Source organism: Littorina saxatilis, linkage group LG12 (genome assembly GCF_037325665.1).
Source record: "Littorina saxatilis isolate snail1 linkage group LG12, US_GU_Lsax_2.0, whole genome shotgun sequence".
Taxonomy (NCBI): Eukaryota; Metazoa; Mollusca; class Gastropoda; order Littorinimorpha; family Littorinidae; genus Littorina; species Littorina saxatilis.
In genome coordinates, this window is record NC_090256.1 from 3,506,475 (window position 1) to 3,529,939 (window position 23,465).

Consider the following 23,465-nt stretch of genomic DNA (forward strand, 5'->3'; position numbering starts at 1 on the left):
TGTTTGTTGGCTGTCTTCAGGGTAAATGCTACAACCATCCGCACAAATCAATGAATTTAATTAGCAATGCCGAAGACCGAATACTATAAAACGTTTGATTAGCGCAAGAGACACACGCACGGGCTGAACGAGTGACCATTTGGCCCAAATTGGAATGTTTAACGGCAATGGTTGATGGTGTGTGTGTTGGTGACTTTAAGTCTCCGTGTGTGTGAATGAGTGTATGTGCGCCTTGAGTCGCCTGTTGGTGAGATATGTGCGCGTTATAAATATTCGTATTATTATTATTATTAATACGCCGAGGATAGGATCTGAGGTTTTTGATTTTAACACGCCATATATGGCTGTCTTGCCGGAATGTCCTGAAGGCGATGGACTCTTGTCACGTCATCATTTGACCCCTCCTCGATTTAACGAAACTGTCAAGGCTGTTGGTTATGTGAGAGTGACAGCTTTTGGTACGACACGCGTCTAATTGGTTCATTCAAAACAGGAAGTTCGTCATCACAGATTCGCACGTGGATGACGTCATAGTAGCATACGCTATAAATACTAGTCAGTGACTAACGCGGGACAGAACCACCGCATGTTTTGTAATTTAGATATTAGATTTTACAAGTAAGAAAAGAACTATCGTGAACACAGTGAAACATAGTTATAGGATAGGAACAGAATTGTTAACGTAATTTACCTACTCAACTTCTTTGAAGAATAAACTGATTTATCTGCAACGTGCACTTCAAGTGAAAAATGGTATGTACCCTTTCCTCTTTTCTACGATAATGATTGTCTTTGTTACTAATTTTTGTTTTCATCGACTCTCTCTCTCTCCCTCTCACCTTTTTTTCTGTTCAAAGAGATGTGCTTTCATCCACCAGAATTTTCTTTGTGTTCAAAAAACGATTCTGAGAAAGCAGCGTCAAAAGTTTTCAAAATGGTGTCAAATGTTCATAAAATATTTTGAACAGGATCGCTTTATTGCCAGAAAGAGGTTGAAGATGACAAAAGAACTTCGCACAATGATTATATGGTGTTCAACGTACCTAGAAACAGAGACGTATGTCTCTGCTAGAAATGATGAAAACCCAAAATATGTTTTTGCCGGACCAAATTTTCGTGCCATCTGTGGCCTTAATTTTTTATTAGATTAATTCACCCTAAGTGTCTAATTGGAAGGATGTTGTTATCCCATGTAAATGTCTGGGTAGATCTCAGATGGTGAGCCGAACTTTTCTTACGTTGTATGTTGTATGTTGTAATGCTGTGATACACTACACCTGAGTTTCTCGTTGAGATAATAAAGTGGTCTATGTCTATGTCTATTCCACTTAAATAGCCATTTCTTCCGGTGTTTAAACTACAGTCGGAAGAATATATTTTGTATCAGTTTCGATCATAACAATGATATGTATCAAATTATTAGTCGCGGAAAGAAATTGTAAAAAAAAAAAGTGTCAGTTGATGAACAAAAGAAATCGTTTTGGTCAGATCACTGTTTGCCCTCCGTGGATATCATCCCTTCAGTGCTCAGCTGACGTCTGAGTGCAAACACTGCTTATCGAATCAGAATACTGTTATAATTGTATATCCATGCAGATGAGTGTAAACCCGCTCCTCGCGTGTGTGTAGACTAACAGGCTGTTCCATTTTCTTGCTCTTTTTTCTGTGTGTTTTCGTAAGAAAGGATGTCTCCATGCAATGACAGAGAGCCTTTCTAAGAATTGCCAAAGAATTGTTTTCAATAGTCTGTCAAAGTACAAAAACTTTCCTTATTTTCGAAATGTATTCTGTGCCTATGATATGTAGAAAATGCTCTGTTATTTCCTAGTGGGACCTCCCTCTTCAGAGTGAAATACAACCATCTTTATTGTTCTTCAACATGAATGCTTCCCCAACACTATATGTTTTACCCCAAAATGTCCAAAAAAAAGTAACTTCTGATCCCGGCATAAATCATGCAAATACATTCCTATATAGGACAAAAAACACTTTTCTCTGATTTTTAAAATTTTTATATACCAATAACCTTGGGGAAAAAAAGGAAAAGCTTTCCAATGACATTTTAATGTCCGTGCTGCCTTAATTGTGCTTAATAAATCTTAATAAATGGTTAATAAATCTTAACAGCCATGCATTTCAACGTGCAGATGCGTCTCAACCTGCTCCTCACTTGCTTGCTGGCTCCCTCAATGCTCACTCACGCCCTCCCTGCATACGGCGGAGCCCAACTCACGTCAAAGCCTCTCTTAGCCTATGGCGGCTTCGGCGGCTACGGCGGAGGAGTGGGGTACAACAAATACGGAGGTACGCATCTCGGCGGCCTCGCCCACGGGGGCGGTCTGTACGCAGGAAACCCAGGACTGGGGGTGCTAAACCCCTTGGGTTACAAGTCTCAGATGTTTGGTGGATTCGGCGGTAAATATGGTTCAGGAGCTCTGGGCTACAGGAACGTGCAAGGGTTGCAACACGGCTACGGAGCTTTCCCTACGCTTGGCAACCACTACAACGCCCTCGCCACCCAACACTACCCTTCATCTGTTGCCGGTTACCAAGGACTCGCGGCTGGTGGTTTGCATTACGGACTTGCAGGACCTCAGGTGTTGGGCCACAGTATCACCGCCGGCCCTGGTTTCGTGTCCAAGCAGTTCGTCAATCAAGGCCCTGGTTTCCTATCCAACCAAGTGGTCAATCACGGCCCTGGTTTCGTGTCCCAGCAATCGGTCAATCGCGGCCCTGGTTTCCTATCCAACCAAGTGGTCAATCACGGCCCTGGTTTCGTGTCCCAGCAATCGGTCAATCACGGCCCTGGTTTCGTGTCCCAGCAATCGGTCAATCACGGCCCTGGTTTCCTATCCAATCAAGTAATCAATCGCGGCCCTGGTTTCGTGTCCCAGCAATCGGTCAATCACGGCCCTGGTTTCGTGTCCCAGCAATCGGTCAATCGCGGCCCTGGTTTCCTATCCAATCAAGTAATCAATCGCGGCCCTGGTTTCGTGTCCAAGCAGTCGGTCAATTTGGGCCCTGCAGGTCGCGTGTCCAAACAGGTGGTCAGCCACGGGCCTGGATTCGTGTCGACCAACCAGGTGGTTGGTGTACGACCTGGTGGGTTTGCTGCTGGTCCGCTTGCTGGCCCCCTCTACGGCTCTTTCGGCATGCTGGGAAAGGGTGCGTTTACCTCCTATGGTAATTGATCTAGTTTTCAAACGTTTTTTGTGTGTGTGTGTGTGTGTGTGTGTGGGCGGGGGAAGGGGGGTGAGTGGGGTATTATGTGTGGGTGGGTATCATGAGTGTTGGGGGTGATGGGGGTCGAGGGTCGCCGTGCGTGGTGTGTGTGGGCGGGGGGGGGGGGGGGTGAGTGGGGGATTATGTGTGGGGGGTATCATGATGAGTGATGGGGGGGGGGGGGGTCGCGGGTCGCCGTGCGTGGTGGCGAACTAAACTTATCTTCCTGATTCCTTCATAAGCGTATAACTAGGAGCCGCTGGCGATTCTTGTAATAAAATCCGCAACGATCAATCAGCCTCCGCGAGATGGGGATAGCTAGCTTGCTGGTCAGTCACCCGGAACCGGCCAACAAAAATAAAGAGGGAACGCTGTTAGTGAAAATTAATTTTAATGACAACTTTATACATTTTTAAGCTTCTAACTGAACTGCAATCCTATAGTCAAAGTTTGCTTGACCACATTTTTTATTAATTTTGTTTAAAAATAAGGTCGTGACAGTGCCGCCTCAACTTTCATTAAAAGCCTTGTATGACGTCATCTAAGACATTTATCGAAGAACTTGAAGACATTCTGGGGGTATCATTTGGAAGAATTGTTATGTAAGGTTTCGTGAAGATCGGTCCAGTAGTTTTCTCGGAATCGCTCTACATATACGTAGGCCCTACACAGACACGCGCACATAATCCAGCGCTTCACTTCCTGGTCTATGTTAAAACACTATTTAGTCAAAACTCAATGTAAAAAGCACAAACGCTTCCCTTTTTCGGTGCTGTTTATTTTGGATAGGATGTATCACAATACTATTTTAACAAGTCGCGTAAGGCGAAAATACAATATTTAGTCAAGTAGCTGTCGAACTCACAGAATGAAACTGAACGCAATGCAATTTTTCAGCAAGACCGTATACTCATAGCATCGTCAGTCCACCGTTCAGGCAGTGAAATTGACAAGAAGAGCGGTTTAGTAGTTGCGCTGAGAAGGATAGCACGCTTTTCTATACCTCTCTTCGTTTTAACTTTCTGAGCGTGTTTTTAATCCAAACATATCATATCTATATGTTTTTGGAATCAGGAACCGACAAGGAATAAGATGAAAGTGTTTTTAAATTGATTTGGACAATTTAATTTTGATAATAATTTTTATATTTTTAATTTTCAGAGCTTGTTTTTAATTCAAATATAACATATTTATATGTTTTTGGAATCAGAAAATAATGGAGAATAAGATAAACGTAAATTTGGATTGTTTTATAATTTTTTATTTTTTTTTACAATTTTCAGATTTTTAATGACCAAAGTCATTAATTAATTTTTAAGCCATCACGCTGAAATGCAATACCGAAGTCCGGGCTTCGTCGAAGACTACTTGACCAAAATTTCAACCAATTTGGTTGAAAAATGAGAGCGTGACAGTGCCGCCTCAACTTTCACGAAAAGCCGGATATGACGTCATCAAAGACATTTATCGAAAAAAGAAGAAAAATGTTCGGGGATATCAATCCCAGAAACTCCCATGTAAAATTTCATAAAGATCGGCCCAGTAGTTTGGTCTGAATCGCTCTACACGCACGCACGCACGCACACACACACACACATACACACACACACACACACACACACACACATACACCACGACCCTCGTTTCGATTCCCCCTCGATGTTAAAATATTTAGTCAAAACTTGACTAAATATAAAAACACTCTAAAGAGGACTGGGTGGCCGAGTGGTAACGCACTTGCGCTCGGAAGCGAGAGGTTGCGAGTTCGACCCTGGGTCAGGGCGTTAGCAATTTTCTCCCCCCTTTCCTAACCTAGGTGGTGGGTTCAAGTGCTAGTCTTTCGAATGAGACGAAAAACCGAGGTCCCTTCGTGTACACTACATTGGGGTGTGCACGTTAAAGATCCCACGATTGACAAAAGGGTCTTTCCTGGCAAAATTGTATAGGAATAGATAAAAATGTCCACCAGAATACCCGTGTGACTTGGAATAATAGGCCGTGAAAAGTAGGATATGCGCCGAAATGGCTGCGATATGCTGGTCGATGTGAATGCGTGATGTATTGTGTACAAAATTCCATCTCACACGGCATAAATAGATCCCTGCGCCTTGAGTCCGAGTCTGGAGATACGCGCGCGATATAAGACTTCATATAACATATAACATAACAAACGGCAAATTATTGTTAACATATGCATGCGGTCACACATCTAATTTGATGCACGCATGAGCACACGCTTGCTCGAACGCACGCACATCGATCCTTACCCCACCCTCCTCCCTCTCGCTTACAACGCACACAAACACACACACACACTGTGACACAACCAAAGTATTTGATCTTGCCAGCTGCTTTCCCTGAATGTTCTTCCGCAATGTCCAGGAAAAGATCGTCATTCCCACATGATCATATCAATATACTGCCTGCCTGCTTCACAGTCGGTCAATGACTGATACGGACGGTCAATGACGGACGGTCAGTGACTGATACGGGCGGGGTCAATGACTGATACGGACGGGCAATGACTGATACGGACGGTCAGTGACTGATACGGGCGGGGTCAATGACTAATACGGACGGTCAATGACTGATACGGACGGTCAATGACTGATACGGACGGGCAAAGACTGATACGGACGGTCAATGACTGATGCGGACGGTCAATGACTGATACGGACGGGCAATGACTGATACGGACGGGCAATGACTGATACGGACGGTCAATGACTGATACGGACGGGCAACGACTGATACGGACGGGAAATGACTGATACGGACGGTCAATGACTGATACGGACGGGCAATGACTGATACGGACGGTCAATGACTGATACAGACGGGCAATGACTGATACGGACGGTCAATGACTGATACGGACGGTCAATGACTGATACGGACGGTCAATGACTGATACGGACGGTCAATGACTAATACGGACGGTCAATGACTGATACGGACGGTCAATGACTGATGCGGACGGTCAATGACTCAGTGATACGGACGGTCAATGACTCAGTGATACGGACGGTCAATGACGGACGGTCAATGACTGATACGGACGGGCAGTGACTAATACGGACGGAATTCCTGCTGTCCCTCCGGGCATGGAAAGGACTGTTTGTTCTTGTGTGTCAGTGTGTGTGTGTGTGTGTGTGTGTGTGTGTGCGTGCGTGCGTGCGTGTGTGTGTGTGTGTGTGTGCGTGCGTGTGCGTGTTTTTGTGCGTGCTCGTGTGCGTGATAAAAGGAGAGAGGGAGTTCGGTCTTCGGTATTGCTAACTAGGACAGCGGTTCGGAACGTTCACACTATATATCTGACGGGAAGCAATTAAAGAGATTTAAAATTTGATTTGATTTATGAAGTCTTATATCGCGCACGTATCTCCAGACTACTCGGACTCAAGGCGCAAGGATCTATTTATGCCGTGTGAGATGGAATTTTTTTTACACAATACATCACGCATTCACATCGACCAGCAGATCGCAGCCATTTCGGCGCATATCCTACTTTTCACGGCCTATTATTCCAAGTCACACGGGTATTTTGGTGGACATTTTTTTTATTTATGCCCATACAATTTTGCCAGGAAAGACCCTTTTGTCAATCGTGGGATCTTTAACGTGCACACCCCAATGTAGTGTACACGAAGGGACCTCGGTTTTTCGTCTCATCCGAAAGACTAGCACTTGAACCCACCACCTAGGTTAGGAAAGGGGGGAGAAAATTGCTAACGCCCTGACCCAGGGTCGAACTCGCAACCTCTTGCTTCCGAGCGCAAGTGCGTTACCACTCGGCCACCCAGCCCATATATGTGTATATTTACATCTTATCAATGCAGGAAGTGACCCTTAACATTTGAGAACGTGTCAGGTTAAAAATCAAAGTAATCAATTCCGAGTCCTCGTGTCAGGCTGTCAAATCCGAGTTTCCGGCTACCTGTAATTTAAGGGTACGATAGTTGACGTTTAACTGGCCTGAGGCCTAACTACAAGTCCTCGGCTAATGACACGCTCATTAGAGAGGTCATCTTAATCCATCACTTTTGACAAGAGCATCAAGTTCGTGGCCGTCTGTCCGTTGTGAAGTGGACATCCTTCCACGGCCTAACCAGGCACAGATACAGCACGTGACACTAGATGGAACTGTGGGCTGATCAGTTGCAAAAACACACACACACACACACACACACACACACACAACCAATAAAACAAGAATGGTAAGTTATTGGAACGTTTAATTTATGACAAAACAAAACATTACGTTCACAAGTACGTCAACCCAATGATCTGTAAAGTTTCGCCAGTGACTGAGCATTAACAACGCTTTGGAAGCTAAGTTCATTATCTGTAACATAAGTGTTTGTATAGCTACTTTAACAACGCTTTCGAAGCTAAGCTGATTATCTGTAACATAAGTGTTTGTATAGCTACTTTAACAACGCTTTGGAAGCTAAGTTCATTATCTGTAACATAAGTGTTTGTATAGCTGCTTTAAAGGCCACTAGGTTTGTTTTGCCATAAATTAAACGTTCCCTATAGCTACTTTAAAGACCACTAGCTTTGTTTTGCCATAAATTAAACGTTCCCTATAGCTACTTTAAAGACCACTAGCTTTGTTTTGCCATAAATTAAACGTTCCAATAACTTGCTGTTCTTGTTTTTTGATTCTGAATTTTGGAACGTTAGCAGTCTATCTGTCTTTTTCGATGTGTGGGCTAAGTACACAAAACAATTCAGCGCTCAGCATTCTTTCTCTCCCATTATCTCTCTTAGTTATCAATATCAGTAAATTATGAGTATTACTGACGTAATAAAATTCCTTTTTTTTTTTTTTACTTTCTTACATTATTGACTATGTCAGTTAATTCTGTCGTCATGAACGTTTTAAAGTTAAATTTCTTTCATTTAAAAAAAATAGAGTTACCCTTCAACCGACGAGGGCCACTTGTACAAAGCATGTAGGCTACATGTATTTGAATGCTTATTAAATGTAACTCCATTTTAAGACTACTTCCTTTGCGAGATCTGATTTTCGCTTTTTGTTTTAGGTTTGATTGTTTTGTTTATATGTGTAAGTTTATTTTTTGTTTTGTTTTATGTGTAAGTTTATTTTTTGTTTTGTTTTTAATTTGGGTTCAGCTGTATCACAGCGATATAAATTCTGTTTGATTTTACCCGTTTTCTGTTTAAAATGGTGACTGAACCAAATCCTTCAAAACTATTTTTAAGACACCCTCCTCTCTGTGTAAACGATATCTGTAAAGGATTTTACATGGAATGAGAGTATCCTTCCATGTGGATACATACCAAAATTCAACACCCTGGCAGCTTTGTGTGCAGGGTGGGGATTTTGGGCCGAATAAATTACGCAGAATGACATTGGTGTCAATTACAAACTTATTTCAGCATAAAACGTCCCACTGCATAGCAAACAGCTAGGCTGTACAATTTGGGCCATGTATCAGGTAGAAGGATGCTCCATGTTATCCCATGTGAAAGCCCATGATTTTATGAGATGGTATGCACAGGAAGGAATGCATCTTTAATTTTGATTAGGCCACACACACACACACACCGTATATTGCTTGTGTCCGATGACAAAACAACACAATTAGAGTAAGAAGGTTGGTAACTTTTTCCATTGTCAATATTTTTTTTTTTTTAGTAGTCAAGTGATTTTGTGTGTGTTTTTGTGTGTGTTTTGTGTCAACGAACGCTTTTCATTGCTGGAACTCGTGCCAGTTGTGTTCCCTCTAGGTGTGGGAGGTTATCCATTCCCCTGAGTAGTCTGCGCATCAACTTTCTATAATTCCTTTTCTTCCCTCCAATGATCCAAAAATTGAGGGCTATGGTCAGAAGGGACAGCTCAGGTCCATCGGAGAACTGGACACTGAATGTTTTTCTTTCGCCTTAAACATACAATAATTATGCTCCTTTCTAAGAGAGAAAAGTAGGTTGGAAATATGGGATCTTTTCCGTGCAAAAAGTGTCCTCTCTGTCTGTGTGCTGGGTGCATGTTGCCTTTCAATTTTTTACTCTTTATTAGTCCTTGTTTCCTCCTACATTCGTGTAGGTTGTGAGAGATACAGATGTGTGCTTCTACATTGTTATTGCTTTTTTCCCTGTCTGTTTCAAGAAATATGACATGTGACCTCTCTTATTTTTGGCTCACGTAAGTGTAGCCTATGCGATGCTAACTTTTGTCTGTCTGTGCGTGCGTGCGTGCGTGCGTGCGTGCGTATGTATGTATGTCTGTGGTAGAAACTTTAACATTCGAAGACGTCACAACATTTGAAGACGTCACATTATGACGTAAGAGGGTTAGACGTCACGCGAAGGAATTACTGAAAGTCTGGGTCATTGTTATTTTGAGCGGGCCGAGACTAGTTTTTTCTTCGAAATCGGCCATTCAGATCTAGATCTAGTGTCTCGCTTTCTTGCACAGTGTCACCTATGCCGCTTACTGTGTGTGTATGTGTGTGTATGTGTGACGAAGTGATTGAGTTTGTGTTACTGTTTGTCGATTTCTTACCTGAGCCTTGAAGGCTTCGCTTCTTGTTTTCCTGTCTGTTTCAAGAAATATGACACGTGACCTCTCTTCTTTTTTTCCTGTCTGTTTCAAGAAATATGACACGTGACCTCTCTTCTTTTTTCCTGTCTGTTTCAAGAAATATGACACGTGACCTATCTTCTTTTTTTCCTGTCTGTTTCAAGAAATATGACACGTGACCTCTCTTCTTTTTTTCCTGTCTGTTTCAAGAAATATGACACGTGACCTCTCTTCTTTTTTTCCTGTCTGTTTCAAGAAATATGACATGTGACCTCTCTTCTTCTTTTTCCAGGAAAATAAAACCAACGGATCAAGCAACTTTAGTAAGGACTTTTTCAAACAACAAACACTTTCGAGTTTCGTCAACCTTACAAGGCACAGCCAAAATAAAGAGTTTCTTCCAGTTTTTTTCTGTGTGTGTGTGTGTGTGTGTGTGACATGAATTTACCCCTTTGTAAGGATGTGAATGAATGCACTAGTAATGAAGGTTGAAAAATCTCTAACTTTGGATTGTTCAGTTGTTAACGCTTGAAAACGCACACACACACTTTATCTCACTTCCACTCTCTCTCTCTCTCTTCCTCTCTCACACACACACACACATACACACACACACACACACACACACACACACACACACACACACACACACACACACACACACAGAGGAACAAATTTCACCAAACTCTGTTTCAGAGGCGAATCACCACAGACATGTATTGCATTATGCCAGAACAAATGTGCCGTATACTGTCTACCCCTCTTCTTCATCTTCCTCATCTCCCTCGCTCATTTCTTCTTCTGATGTTTCATCAGGCTCATCGGCTTGCTCCAGACACAGCTGACAGGAACAGTTGAACAGGTAGTTTTCTCTGCAAACGCAAAACAAAAAAATCAGGACAACTGCATGTCTGTCAGCTCTTTTTCAACTTTATAATGTTCTCCTGAACAGAAAAGATGTAGTATGGATGCAATGAACAGGGCAATGTCAACAATGAGATTGAAATCAGAGAATACAATTTTTCAAACAACCAGATCAACCAGGATGATTCCTCAGGCAAGGTCGCAACTACAGAAATAACAAGGGTTTTCATGATTTCAGCGCATGAAATTCTTTCGTACCGAAGAATATTTTGTCTGCTGTGCCGACTCCTCTCCAGGCTGCACTCATCCAGATAACTGATGCAGATCTCCTGCAACAGAAAGACACATTTTCAGTCGAGTTATGCATAGATTACTAGAAGCAAAAACTGTAGCCTTTGTAAAAGCTGCAAAGAACTTGAACTTGATAAGGTCAGGGAAGGTAAGGTTATTCATATAGTCGCTTGAGGTTTGACTTCAGCCTGATATTGATTGGGCAAAGTCAGGAGGGGGTGTAGCTCAGTCGGTAGCGCGCTGGATTTGTATCCAGTTGGCCGCTGTCAGCGTGAGTTCGTCCCCACGTTCGGCGAGAGACTTATTTCTCAGAGTCAACTTTGTGTGCAGACTCTCCTCGGTGTCCGAACACCCCCGTGTGTACACGCAAGCACAAGTCCAAGCGCGCACGGAAAAGATCCTGTAATCCATGTCAGAGTTCGGTGGGTTATAGAAACATGAAAATACCCAGCATGCTTCCTCCGAAAGCGGCGTATGGCTGCCTGAATGGCGGGGTAAAAACGGTCATACACGTAAAAGCCGTGGGAGTTTCAGCCCAAGAACGAACAAACAAACAATTGGGCAAAGTCCACTTGGTGAAGTCCGCTTGGTGAAGTCCGCTTGGTGAAGTCCGCTTGGTGAAGTCCGCTTGGTGAAGTCCACTTGGTGAAGTCCACTTGGTGAAGTCCACTTGGTGAAGTCTACTTGGTGAAGTCTACTTGGTGAAGTCCACTTGGTGAAGTCCACTTGGTGAAGTCCACTTGGTGAAGTCCACTTGGTGAAGTCTACTTGGTGAAGTCCACTTGGTGAAGTCTACTTGGTGAAGTCCACTTGGTGAAGTCTACTTGGTGAAGTCTACTTGGTGAAGTCCACTTGGTGAAGTCTACTTGGTGAAGTCCACTTGGTGAAGTCCACTTGGTGAAGTCCACTTGGTGAAGTCTACTTGGTGAAGTCCACTTGGTGAAGTTTACTTGGTGAAGTCTATTTCATGAAGCTTGCTGCACGAAGTTTGCTGCACGAAGCTTATGGCACTCAATTTTTGGAAAAAAGACTTCGGGCTTTAACCTTCGCCGGTGGTCGCGGGTCCGTGTGGACCCAGAAGGGCGTTTAATTGCAAATATCTCTTAAACTAGTTGGAATTTTTTAATGAGCTTTTAAGAATGTCTCAGGCACCTATAAAGCTCATATATCCTAAAATTTCAGCGAGAAATAATAAAAAAATAAAAAAAAGTCATATTTTAGACTACAAACATCGTGGGGCCGTGCGGACCCATGTTTCTCAAAGAAGGAAATGAGAAGCATGGGTACGCACGGCCCCACGATGACTTCCGTGTGTAGTCGATAACCCAGACGGGCGAAGGTTAAGGACGGCCTTCAGAGAAACTAGGGTGGCTTTCTCTCTGGGAAAAGCAAGCTGTCATACAGAATGTCACTACCCATTTCTGTCTCCATTCTATTGGACCATTCTTTGATGATTTTATTTCTTTGATTACTACATCTTAACAGTAAAAGACTATACTGAACTCACTTCATCTGGTTCAATGTCTTTGAGTGCCATCAGTGTCAGGGTGTGATCTCCGTGAAGAAAGTTGATCTCTGCATTGGGTGTACAGCTGTGGTTGCCTACAACAAAACACTACAGTCAACCTTCAAATAAAGCTGCAGCACATCTGCTAGTCAAATGCTAACAAGCTATAAAGTTCAATTCTCCTATCTGTTCATTCTTCCAACCATGCAGACATTTTTCCAGGTTCCTGTGTATTGTAAATCAAAGTAATCTGCTTCTCAATGTCAAGACAAATTTGGAATGGTTAAAATGTAAATAATGTTGGTTACCCTTCTCTCCAAACTTACTATAATTTTGGACAAAATATCAAGAAACAAGACACATCTATTTCTCCCTGAAAGGACTAACAAGGATAGAACACACACATGACTGTGAAAGTAAAACTAAGAGAATTTAGAGCTTTACTGACAACTAAACACCCTACATCGTAATTCAAAACACCAATAATGGACTGTCAAAGTGGGCTGTTCTGAACTGAAGCAAATCTGAATATTTGCATAATCTAACAACAACAAAAACAAATAACTTACAAGTGCTCTGAAGCTCAAACAGCCCTGAACCATCACAGTTAAGAAATGCACCAGCCTCTGAAGAAGAAAGAAATTAAACACATCAAAATTCACACAGAAACACTCTAGAAACTTGGCTGACAACAGATATGTTTTACGGAAATAAATGTTAGGATTTCATGCGCTGTGGAAGAGTCGGGCCCCTGACAGTGAAGCAAACAATAAAACGCTGCCGAGGTGAGGACATAGTGGATATGATAAGGTGAGTTTGGCTTGAGGTCACGTGTGTTTGGGAAAATATGCATACTCATGTATCTCTATCTGTATCTGTATCTGTGGGTTACGTCGCTAGCATCCAGATTGCTGGCTTTGGCGCAACGGGTGGGTGTGCGCAGCGACGTCAGCTATAACTGCAAGCAATCGACAGCGAATTGTGAATCTGATGTGCATAGTTTTGAAAGAAAAAGGATGGGGAATAATATCAAATGGACCCTGCATAACATACACACCTCGCTGCAATTGCTGGTCTTGACTGGTTGGCAGTGTGTCATTGTTTGCTTCACTCTCAGCGGCGTCACTCTCCACAACCAGTACAACCCCACAGAGTCTTATTTCTGAACATTGTCTATTGTAAAGAGTACAAGATTTGTAAAACAATTGTTTTGCAGTCACATTAAATACTAATTTTTCATTTGAAATGTTGGTACTGTAACTGTTAGTCCCAGTCAAATGATTTCTAGTTCTCACCTTTGTCTAATTCTTCATACATTTCATCAATGAACTTGTCCATCTCTTCTTTCTCTTTTTCCCCTTGGCTCAGTTTTTCACAGTTCTTCACCCAAGTGGAAATGGAGCTGCAAAAGACAATATACCACATATTAATTTAGATCTTAAAAAATCTCCCTTTCTTTCTAGGCCAATAAAGAGCAGCATAAAACTGGTGGTCTGGTTTTTTTTTTTACATTTTCTAAAGTTATGCTCACAGGACCACTTGCCAGGAACAATTTCTAAAGTTATGCTCACAGGACCACTTGCCAGGAACAATTTCTAAAGTTATGCTCACAGGACCACTTGCCAGGAACAATTTCTAAAGTTATGCTCACAGGACCACTTGCCAGGAACAATTTCTAAAGTTATGCTCACAGGACCACTTGCCAGGAACAATTTCTAAAGTTATGCTCACAGGACCACTTGCCAGGAACAATTTCTAAAGTTATGCTCACAGGACCACTTGCCAGGAACAGTTTCTCAAGTTATGCTCACAGGACCACTTGCCAGGAACAGTTTCTCAAGCAAAACATTTTGGAATGAATGACAACTAATTGTGACTGAATCATAATCTCATTCTATAGCTTATCTCATTCTATAGCTAATCTCATTCTATAGCTAATCTCATTCTATAGCTAATCTCATTCTATAGCTAATCTCATTCTATAGCTAATCTCATTCTACAGCAGTCCCTCTCATGAACGGACACCCTTGGGCCATAGCAAAACTGTCCATACATTGCAGGTGTCCGGTCACGGGAGGGGTGATCACACCACCCCCTCCCCCATACACTCACACAGACACACAAACAACAGGATTGAGTCTATGCTAATCACTTCTTGTGGCTACTAAACAATAAACTCCTAATACTTCTTTAAACGTTCTGTAAAAATGATTTATATGAAAAGTGTTGAAAAGAAGAGATAAAATAAATCCTCAAGGCAGTGAACACACTCACCATGCACTGACATACGAAAGCAGCCACACAAACGCAGCACAGAGGAGCGTGTGCAGATGCTTTGCAAGAATAAGTTTGAAACCCAGTTTGAATAAATAGCAGCAGATAGAGCTGCATGTCATAATCATGTAATTTATTTTCATCTTGTCTGGCTTTATTGACTGCATGCCGATCATGTGGCATGGCAGTGACTTTTCACTCTTCAGTCGGAAATACACTGTACATAACACAGCTCCCACTCTCCCTCACTAATGCCTACCCCAAGCCGTGACAACTGATGCTTGGAAATTGTGTGGAAGAGTACACCTCTCTATTTCTCTCCAATGCTCTTCCTGCTGACATGCAGTGACACCGGACACCCCACAGAGTTTAGCCAGCTACCCCTCCACCCCCCCCCCCCCCCCGCCTCCCTCTCTCTCTCACTCCCTCCAGCCATGTACTGTTGGGCTGTGGCCAGAGAGGTCAGCTCCAACTGTTCACTCAGAGCAAAACCAGTTGACTGTGTCGTAACTTTTGACACAGCAAGACAACTGAAGGGTTCACAGATTAGGCAACCGACTCACTGGTCAAGGCTGAGGGGAAACAAGACTGAGTATCTTGTCAATGAAAGAGGTTACACACAGACACACGATGCTGAGAACTGTGGCCGGTTTTTCACTCTCTTTCGCTCAGGACCTTCATCGACTGTGGTTTCTGTTGTTTACGTCCAACAGACAAGAATAAAGAGCACAGTGCAGTTTCATGTTGGCATCTTCGCATGTACTCCACTCCTGACCAAAACTACCCCCCCCCCCCCCCCCCCCTCCTGATGGGTACAGGTGCACTCAAGTTACCAGTGACTGTCGTCACGCCATTGCGGCTGTGATCTTTGCACCAAGAGCTGGACTGCTCTGTTATCGATTTTGTTGTGGTGAAAATGTGACGATGGTCTGTCCGTACATTGGAGGTATGACCTGCTGTTGGGACCGAAAATGAGTGTCCGTGTCCACGTTTTGCAGGTGTCCGTTTAAGGGGGGGGAAATATAGAAGGAAAACACTCCGTGCCGAGCAAATGTGTCCGTACATGTCAGGTGTCCGCTCACGCCGGGGGCCGTACATTGCAGGGACTGCTGTATAGCTAATGTTATTCTAAAATGCATCATAAGTAAGAGTCATCACAAAGTGAACTAGCATTGATCAATTCTGCATGAGCCACAAGACGGAATAAAGTAACAATCTTTACCTTGATCCAATACCTTGACCGTTGGTTCCGATCAGTGCAAAGATGGATCTGAAACCCTCAGGGGTGAACCACTGAAGAGAAAACAAAAAGTTATAAAACATATATCATTCTGATCATCATGCACATGCAAATGCACAGTGCCAGGTTGCTAAGTATATATATGTCATGAATGATGAAAATTGTCCTGCAAAACATTCACAAAGAGGAATTAATCAAATCACTATTTCAAACGATTACTTCTTTGAAAATATTCAAGTTTCACATCTTTAAATTAAAATTGACAAGTGAATGAGCAACTGAATGAGTATTAAACATGGTGACTTCTTCAAACATCATTAGACGTGGAGTCTTGTAATTTAAACCAACAAGTGAAAGAGCCATTGAAGGCAAGGCTGGCACTTTATACTGAAGGCAAGGCTGGCACTTTATACTGAAGGCAAGGCTGGCACTTTATACTGAAGGCAAGGCTGGCACTTTATACTGAAGGCAAGCCTGGCACTTTATACTGAAGGCAAGGCTGGCACTTTATACTGAAGGCAAGGCTGGCACTTTATACTGAAGGCAAGGCTGGCACTTTATACTGAAGGCAAGGCTGGCACTTTATACTGAAGGCAAGTCTGGCACTTTATACTGACAGCAAACCTGGCACTTTATACTGATACAAAACGTCAAACCTGCTGCACATCATCATGATACAACGCTTCTCTTGCTAATCCTTGTAACAGCTCTAGCTGGGTCTGAAAACAGACAAGAAAATGAAAACAAACAAGTCATTTCAGGAATCCAATCTATACTGTTTGTAATACTTGTCATAATGGTTGTATTGTCCGAAAGAACAACGGAAAAGCAGAACCACTCGGCTTTGAGTAACTACTCGCTCTACACATGAGCTCTACACAAGAACTCAAAACAAACGAGAGAGACAGACCGACAGAAACACACACAAAAACAAAGGGAGAGGGAGAAAGATATATTGATACAGAGAGAGACAGAGAGAGAGAGCACATGTGGGAGGGTGTGCATATGTGTGTGTTTGCACAAGCTCTGGCACTTGTGTATTTCTGAATAGATGTTCCAGAAACTTTTTTTCTGAAGGACAAGTTGACAAGCATACTATCAGGTCTGAAACTTCTTCTCTCCGACCTTACACTGATGCTAAAATATGAAAGTTATCAAATATCATGTCTTAACAGTTTTTCAAGGAATATTCAAATGTAGAACAAGAAAAGGAAAAGAGTAAAAGAAAAAAAAAGTTAGAAAGAAACAAAAGTGTCACAGAAGAAAACTACCTGAAATTCTTTCCCAAGGAGCTTGTGTGCAATTTGTTCGTTTTCATTTACTGTCGTCTGCACGAACTGTGAAAACTTCTGTAAAACTGCACTAGGATCAGGATTCTGGAAAAGAACATAGACAATAGACTTATTGAAAACAGAAGTACTGGGATAGAAAATTCATTACTACATGTACTACTTAACACATCCTCTCATGTATGCTCTAAAACTACAACTAATCTAAATACCAGAAAATAAAGGGGGCTGGAAATACATTTCAATGCAGTGTAATCTTTACCTGCAGCTATTACAACTATTCCACAGGTAAGCTATTTCATATCTAACTCACCTGCCTCACCATGGCAACCATTTTGGCGAGGAGCATGATGCTGGCTGTCTCCGGGGGATAATGAATGTTTCTGCAAAACAGAAATAACAGAAATTACAAACACACAACACATCAACCATTTAAAAAAAACCTATTTGTATACATTTTTGTGTGGAAGTATTATAGACTCATACATTTCATACTCAGTGTGTTATTTTTTCAGGGGTTTTTTTTCTTCAAGATTTGAAACAACTATTAGTGTTATGCTGAAACTGATCTTCCCTGTCTAAATGTACTTGACCACCCAATACTGATAACAAGTTACATATAACGCAGACCAAGCTGCATCACATCTATGATGCCAGCCTTTAAAGCAAATTTTACAAATGCATGCCATGGCTGCCACTTATTCCTTACCATTCATTCCGTTTAGTTTTACTTTAACACACAAAAACAAAGATAAAAAATTCACCTACTGACTGAAAAAGAAACTCACTCATATTGACCAATACACTGTGACATACATTTTATACACAATCCCAAATTTGTACACACACACTTCCACAACACACACTCTTATATACGCAGTAAAAAAAAACATACAAACAACCAACACACACATACCTCCATGCCTCCTGAAGCATGGCTAGAGGATGTTTCGAGTCATCACGTGAGGCACCCATGCATAGGACACGATGATACCTATCCCAGGCTGCCACACGACATGCCTCCCTGCAGTATTTCACCTGTGAAAAAGTATGTGATTTAAACGATGCAGTATACATACAAGTACAGTGGAACCTCCTTTTAATTTAATAGTGTACCTCCTAATTTTAAAGCTCTACCCCTTTTAAACGTCAGAATATCTGTTAAGAATGCTTGTAAGTTTACCTCCATTTTAAGACACTCTCCCTGTAAGACTCTCTCCTTTTAAAAAAAACCCTTTTCTTTGCCTAGATCTTTTCTCATCTTAAAAGTAGGGAGTGGGGGGGGGGGGGGGGGCTATATTCCAACATTCAAAGAGCATCTGCCCCTGACTTGCACGCCTGATTTCAATGCTTGTGATTTACCTGTTTTTCAACTACAGTTTACAAAATCTGCTTTCATAAATGTAAGGGGAAACTGCTACACTGGTTGAAATTTACAAAGTTTCAAACAGACTGGAGGATTCATAAATAAACTAACTTTACATTCTTAAAAACTCAAGACGCTTCAGTTTAGAACAGACAATGTGTTTTTGCTTACCAGCATGTTACTGTTGAATGTTTCATTAACTTTCAAGAAGCAGATCAAGTTAAAACCTAACATATTCCATTTATTTACAAGTACATCATGTAACACTCTGTCTGCCCCTATATCTCAATGTTTTCTTAACACTAAAGGTAAATGAGTTAGACATAAAAACAATAATAAGTTTTTCGTTCCCCAACGACCTCACTTTTTCCTCTTGACCTTAAGTTTGTTTTGACTCTTCAAACACATTTTTTTAAATAAAAAAAAAAAATGTATTAGCAGATCTATATATATATATATATATATATGTCCTAGGGGACAAAGGTTGAACATGGTCAAGCCAACAAGAAGCCCTTTGTGCCGAGGTTAAAAGACCTTAATAATAAAAATTACAAAATGGAATAAAATAACCAACCTAACCTACCCTTATTTTGTTGTCCTTTGACCGTGAACAAACAATTATTTTTTTCTTGCCTTACCTGACAGTGAGGACAGCAGGTGTGCACTGACGAGTCCACCTCGCAACATTCTGGATGCGGCAACACTAAGCTGGGGTTGTTGGTCAGGCGCCTGCTCATTTCTTCTGCAGTCTCTAATGAACGCAAGCAGAACTCACAAGCTTCGTACTTGTACAGCTCATTCCAGGAGAACTGAGCACACACCAGTGGTGCCTCTGTCAAGATGGTCTCCTCTTTCTTAAAATGTGTCTTGGCATACAGTCCTTTGCCCTGCAACAACATCAATAAATATCAAAATGGTAAAAAAACATTTTTTTACTTTCTCTAGTCAGCAATTTCGCCTTGTTTACCTGAAAAAGCTTCCTTTTTTTTGTGTTGGTCTTCAAGAAAAAAGTACTTCAAAGTGACAAGTGTGTGTGTGTTTGTGTGTGCGAATAGGTTAACCTTGATCATCTGCGATGCCATGATAAATAGAGTGCAATGTATTGGTTTTTATCTTTAACCACCGACAAATGTTCATCACAATTTCATGTGTGTGTGTGTGTGTGTTTCTGTGTGTATGTAATCCTCTGTGATGCCCCATGTTTTGTTTTTATTTATGGCCACAAGTTTTATTACTTATACGTTTTAGAATTGTGATAGAAGTGCAATGCATAGCTTACATCTCTTACCAGCGACTCATGTGCAAGAGTGTGTGCGTGCGTGTGCGTGTGTGTGTGTGTGTGTGTGTAGTATGGATGTGGACAGACGTGCCTGTCTGGAGTACTTTTGGTGTTCTTACTACGTGTGTTTTATTGTTTTTATGTTTATGGTTGTTGTCATGTTGTTTGGTTGTTTTAGGAGCAGATGAACCACACTTTTCCATCCATTGTTTAATTGTATGGACAATAAATTATCTTATGTCTTATGTCTAAACTGGACTTTGCCAACATGACTGGGAACCAAGTTACTCTTCTCCAGCATCCTGGGGACATAGTTCGCATGACATCTGGCCAAAAGAAATCCACATGCATGCGTGTAAATAAAAAATCAAACTTCAATAAAGTAAAATAAAAGCAAAGCAAATAAAGATAAGTAATCAAACTTAAGTCAATGTGGCCTTGTCTTTCGGAAACAAATATTTTCTTTTTTTCCCCTAATCACTGATTTGAGCTGAATTTCAGTTTTACATGAGCATCCATACAAATGTAAGTTCACTTTTTTATTATTAGTGTTTCACACACATTAACATTAGCGAAAGTGAATGTCAAATGCCTGATATGTTATAATTCTGTGACTGGAGCCCTGGAGTTAATTATTGTATCCTCATTTATGTTCGCAGGAGAAGGCTGAAGATTGCAAAGGAGAGAAACTTTCCTTACTTTTCCCTGGCCCTGTGTAATGTTGCACAACTATAGTCTAAATCAGTATGCCTCGCGTTGTGTTCAAATCCATGTGCTTACAAAAGTAAGTTACATTACTTGTTAACCTTGGTATTCAGAGGAAACCCTGAATGTTTCTTAGTGTGCTAGATTGTTACCAGAATAATGCTGTGTGTGTTTTGAATGCTTGACTTTACTAGGTACAGTTTTAACAACTCATAAAAAAAGTACAGGACAGAAGTTACAACACATAAGGCCCCCCAAAAAATAGGTGTGGTTACGGTAACATAGCCAAAAAATATAGGGTAGGAAGGTAGGCAATCACTTTTTTTTTTAAACTTTTTTTTCTAATGTGTACAAATTAAACCTACTTGACAGGGAAATAAGTGTGCGACTCGGGCGCTTTCGCTTTCATTGCGTTTTCTGCACTCGTTTTCTTGTGTTTTTTTTTTGTTTTGACAAATGTAATAAAAAGTTATAGGGTCGGCCCCTAAAAATAGGGTAGGTCGGGTTACCGTAACCACACCTATTTTTTTTTTAGGCCTAACACAAAAGCAAGCTCACACTCTTGTATTCTGTCACTGACACACGCATGTTCACGCTCACACGTCCCGTACACACAATGGTATTAACTATAACTCATTGGAAACAGTTACATGGTTTTATTTACACTATGTATGACGAACATAAAACGCAATACACAAACCAAACCATGCATCAAACTATCCCAACAATCCTGAAGCTTACTTAGCCTTAGCTACCCAACTAACTCCTGAAGCTTACTTAGCCTTAGCTACCCAACTAACTCCTGAATCTTACTTAGCCTTAGCTACCCAACTAACTCCTGAAGCTTACTTAGCCTTAGCTACCCAACTAACTCCTGAAGCTTACTTAGCCTTAGCTACCCAACTAACTCCTGAATCTTACTTAGCCTTAGCTACCCAACTAACTCCTGAAGCTTACTTAGCCTTAGCTACCCAACTAACTCCTGAATCTTACTTAGCCTTAGCTACCCAACTAACTCCTGAATCTTACTTAGCCTTAGCTACCCAACTAACTCCTGAATCTTACTTAGCCTTAGCTACCCAACTAACTCCTGAATCTTACTTAGCCTTAGCTACCCAACTAACTCCTGAAGCTTACTTAGCCTTAGCTACCCAACTAACTCCTGAATCTTACTTAGCCTTAGCTACCCAACTAATTAGTACCTACAGCTAATTACCGATGTCCTTTACTATTTCATTTCTGCCCTGTTTCACCCAGACAGACAGCCACGTCAGCAGCTCTGCCACTGAACGGACAAACGAATACAAAACACTTGCAGCACTGGCGGACAAAACGAATTTTATATACAAGAGCAAACAGGTGAAAGAGATAGTGAGTCAACACTTATGCAGCATGTAGGAAAGAGAGAAAGAGAGAAGGAAAGCGAGCAAGCACTTATTCAGCACTGACTATGAGTGAAAGATAGAGAGAGGGAAATTGAGCCAGCGCTGACTCCATGAGTGAAAGATAGAGAGAGGGGAAGTAAGCGAGCACTTAAATTCAACGCTGACTCCATGAGTGAAAGATAGAGAGAGGGAAATTGAGCCAGCACTGACTCTATGACTATGAGTGAAAGATAGAGAGAGGGAAATTGAGCCAGCACTGACTCTATGAGTGAAAGATAGAGAGAGGGAAATTGAGCCAGCACTTATTCAGCACTGCTCCGGATCCTGCTCAGCTGACCCCTTTTATACTCTCCCAAAGTCTACACTCAGTGACCGCTTCTGGCTGGCAGCAAGGAAGGGGGTGGGGCTAGCAAGGGGCAGGAGGGGGCGACTTAGTTACTGCATCTCTGGGCTAGTACTGTCCTCCCGCTACAATACCACTAGTACTACTAGCCAAGGAACATGATTTTTTTTTTTTTTACACAAATCAGATTCAGTATCCAGGTTTCCCAATTGCTTCGTTTCCGGCCGATTTATGTGGAGCACGTGATGCGCACAAAAAATATTGGCAGTCTAGAAGTGTCGTCTGTGCAATGATCGCGGCGGCTTTCTTGACCGCCAAAGACGACCACGCACGTTGTGAGACGTCATTCGTTAGACCTCAATAACTGCCATCCTATTGGAGAGATAATCATGATAGTGATTGATTCCAGACACCAGACAAGAATTTTTTTTAAATGTGTTTAAAGGAGATCAAGATTTTTAACAAGATTTGAAGCAACAAGTGTGAAAAGACAATCTTTTTAGACCCTTCTTTTTTCATTGATAGACCTAAATGTAAAACATAGAGACTGCCGTGCAAACTGACAAAGGAACAAAATTGCATCGGCCCGGATAACCATAATTATTGGTTTAACTTTAAGGGACGTTTAAAAAGAACAACTAACTGACTTATATCACAACAAAATACGCTACAAACAATATTTCTTTGGTCTGAGGTCAGATCAGAGGCGGAAGGTATCGTTCACTGGACCACTACTACAGAAAGACTATGAAAGTAGTGGTCCGGTGAACGATACCTTCCGCCTGTGGTCAGAGCAGCCAAAACTTCCTAACTAAACTTTGACACACGTGCAAGTCTTCTCAAGTCCTTGTGGACTGTGACAGAAACTGTAAAAATGCTTTAGAAACAAGCCTAAAAATATGGACACTGTAATCAGGCTAAATTGGTTGTTGATTCTTTGTAATAATACCTTTTTCGCCTCCAGGCTCCTAACTTCCACGCCTGATCCTGCAGACGTCGCCATGTTGCTTTGATTGTTTCGGTAAGCCTAGGCTTGATATCTTATTAGGGCAAATTACTGAAAGTGAAACAAGACTACTTCATTATCTCCGACTCTCTTCTGCTCCTCTCATTCCTGTAAGACTATTCAATTTGTGCGTCTTATGTAGAAGAT

The 23,465-nt window shown here is 41.7% G+C and overlaps 2 protein-coding genes across 4 annotated transcripts; one reads left to right on the forward strand and one right to left on the reverse strand.

Annotated features, from left to right (window-relative positions):
• Positions 1-579: 579 nt before the first annotated feature.
• Positions 580-10,175, forward strand: LOC138983265 (uncharacterized). Of its 2 annotated transcripts, none has more exons than XM_070356693.1 (3): positions 580-753; positions 2,148-3,183; positions 10,062-10,175. In XM_070356693.1, the coding sequence occupies exons 1-3, from the start codon at positions 751-753 to the stop codon at positions 10,067-10,069; spliced, it is 1,047 nt and encodes a 348-aa protein (XP_070212794.1). In that variant the 5' UTR covers positions 580-750; the 3' UTR covers positions 10,070-10,175. The 2 variants fall into 2 exon arrangements, with proteins under 2 accessions (XP_070212794.1, XP_070212795.1); XM_070356694.1 differs by having other exon boundaries at positions 2,148-3,165.
• A 279-nt stretch (positions 10,176-10,454) lies between these two features.
• Positions 10,455-23,376, reverse strand: LOC138981075 (histone-lysine N-trimethyltransferase SMYD5-like). 2 transcript variants are annotated; one of them, XM_070353901.1, is made up of 12 exons: positions 23,262-23,376; positions 19,239-19,487; positions 18,151-18,272; positions 17,548-17,617; positions 17,217-17,321; positions 16,602-16,664; positions 15,928-15,998; positions 13,727-13,833; positions 13,001-13,057; positions 12,432-12,526; positions 10,892-10,962; positions 10,455-10,641 (listed from the first exon to the last, which is right to left on the reverse strand). In XM_070353901.1, exons 1-12 carry the CDS (start codon positions 23,313-23,315, stop codon positions 10,524-10,526), a joined length of 1,182 nt encoding a protein of 393 aa, XP_070210002.1. In that variant the 5' UTR covers positions 23,316-23,376; the 3' UTR covers positions 10,455-10,523. The 2 variants fall into 2 exon arrangements, with proteins under 2 accessions (XP_070210002.1, XP_070210003.1); XM_070353902.1 differs by lacking the exon at positions 17,217-17,321.
• Positions 23,377-23,465: the final 89 nt, after the last annotated feature.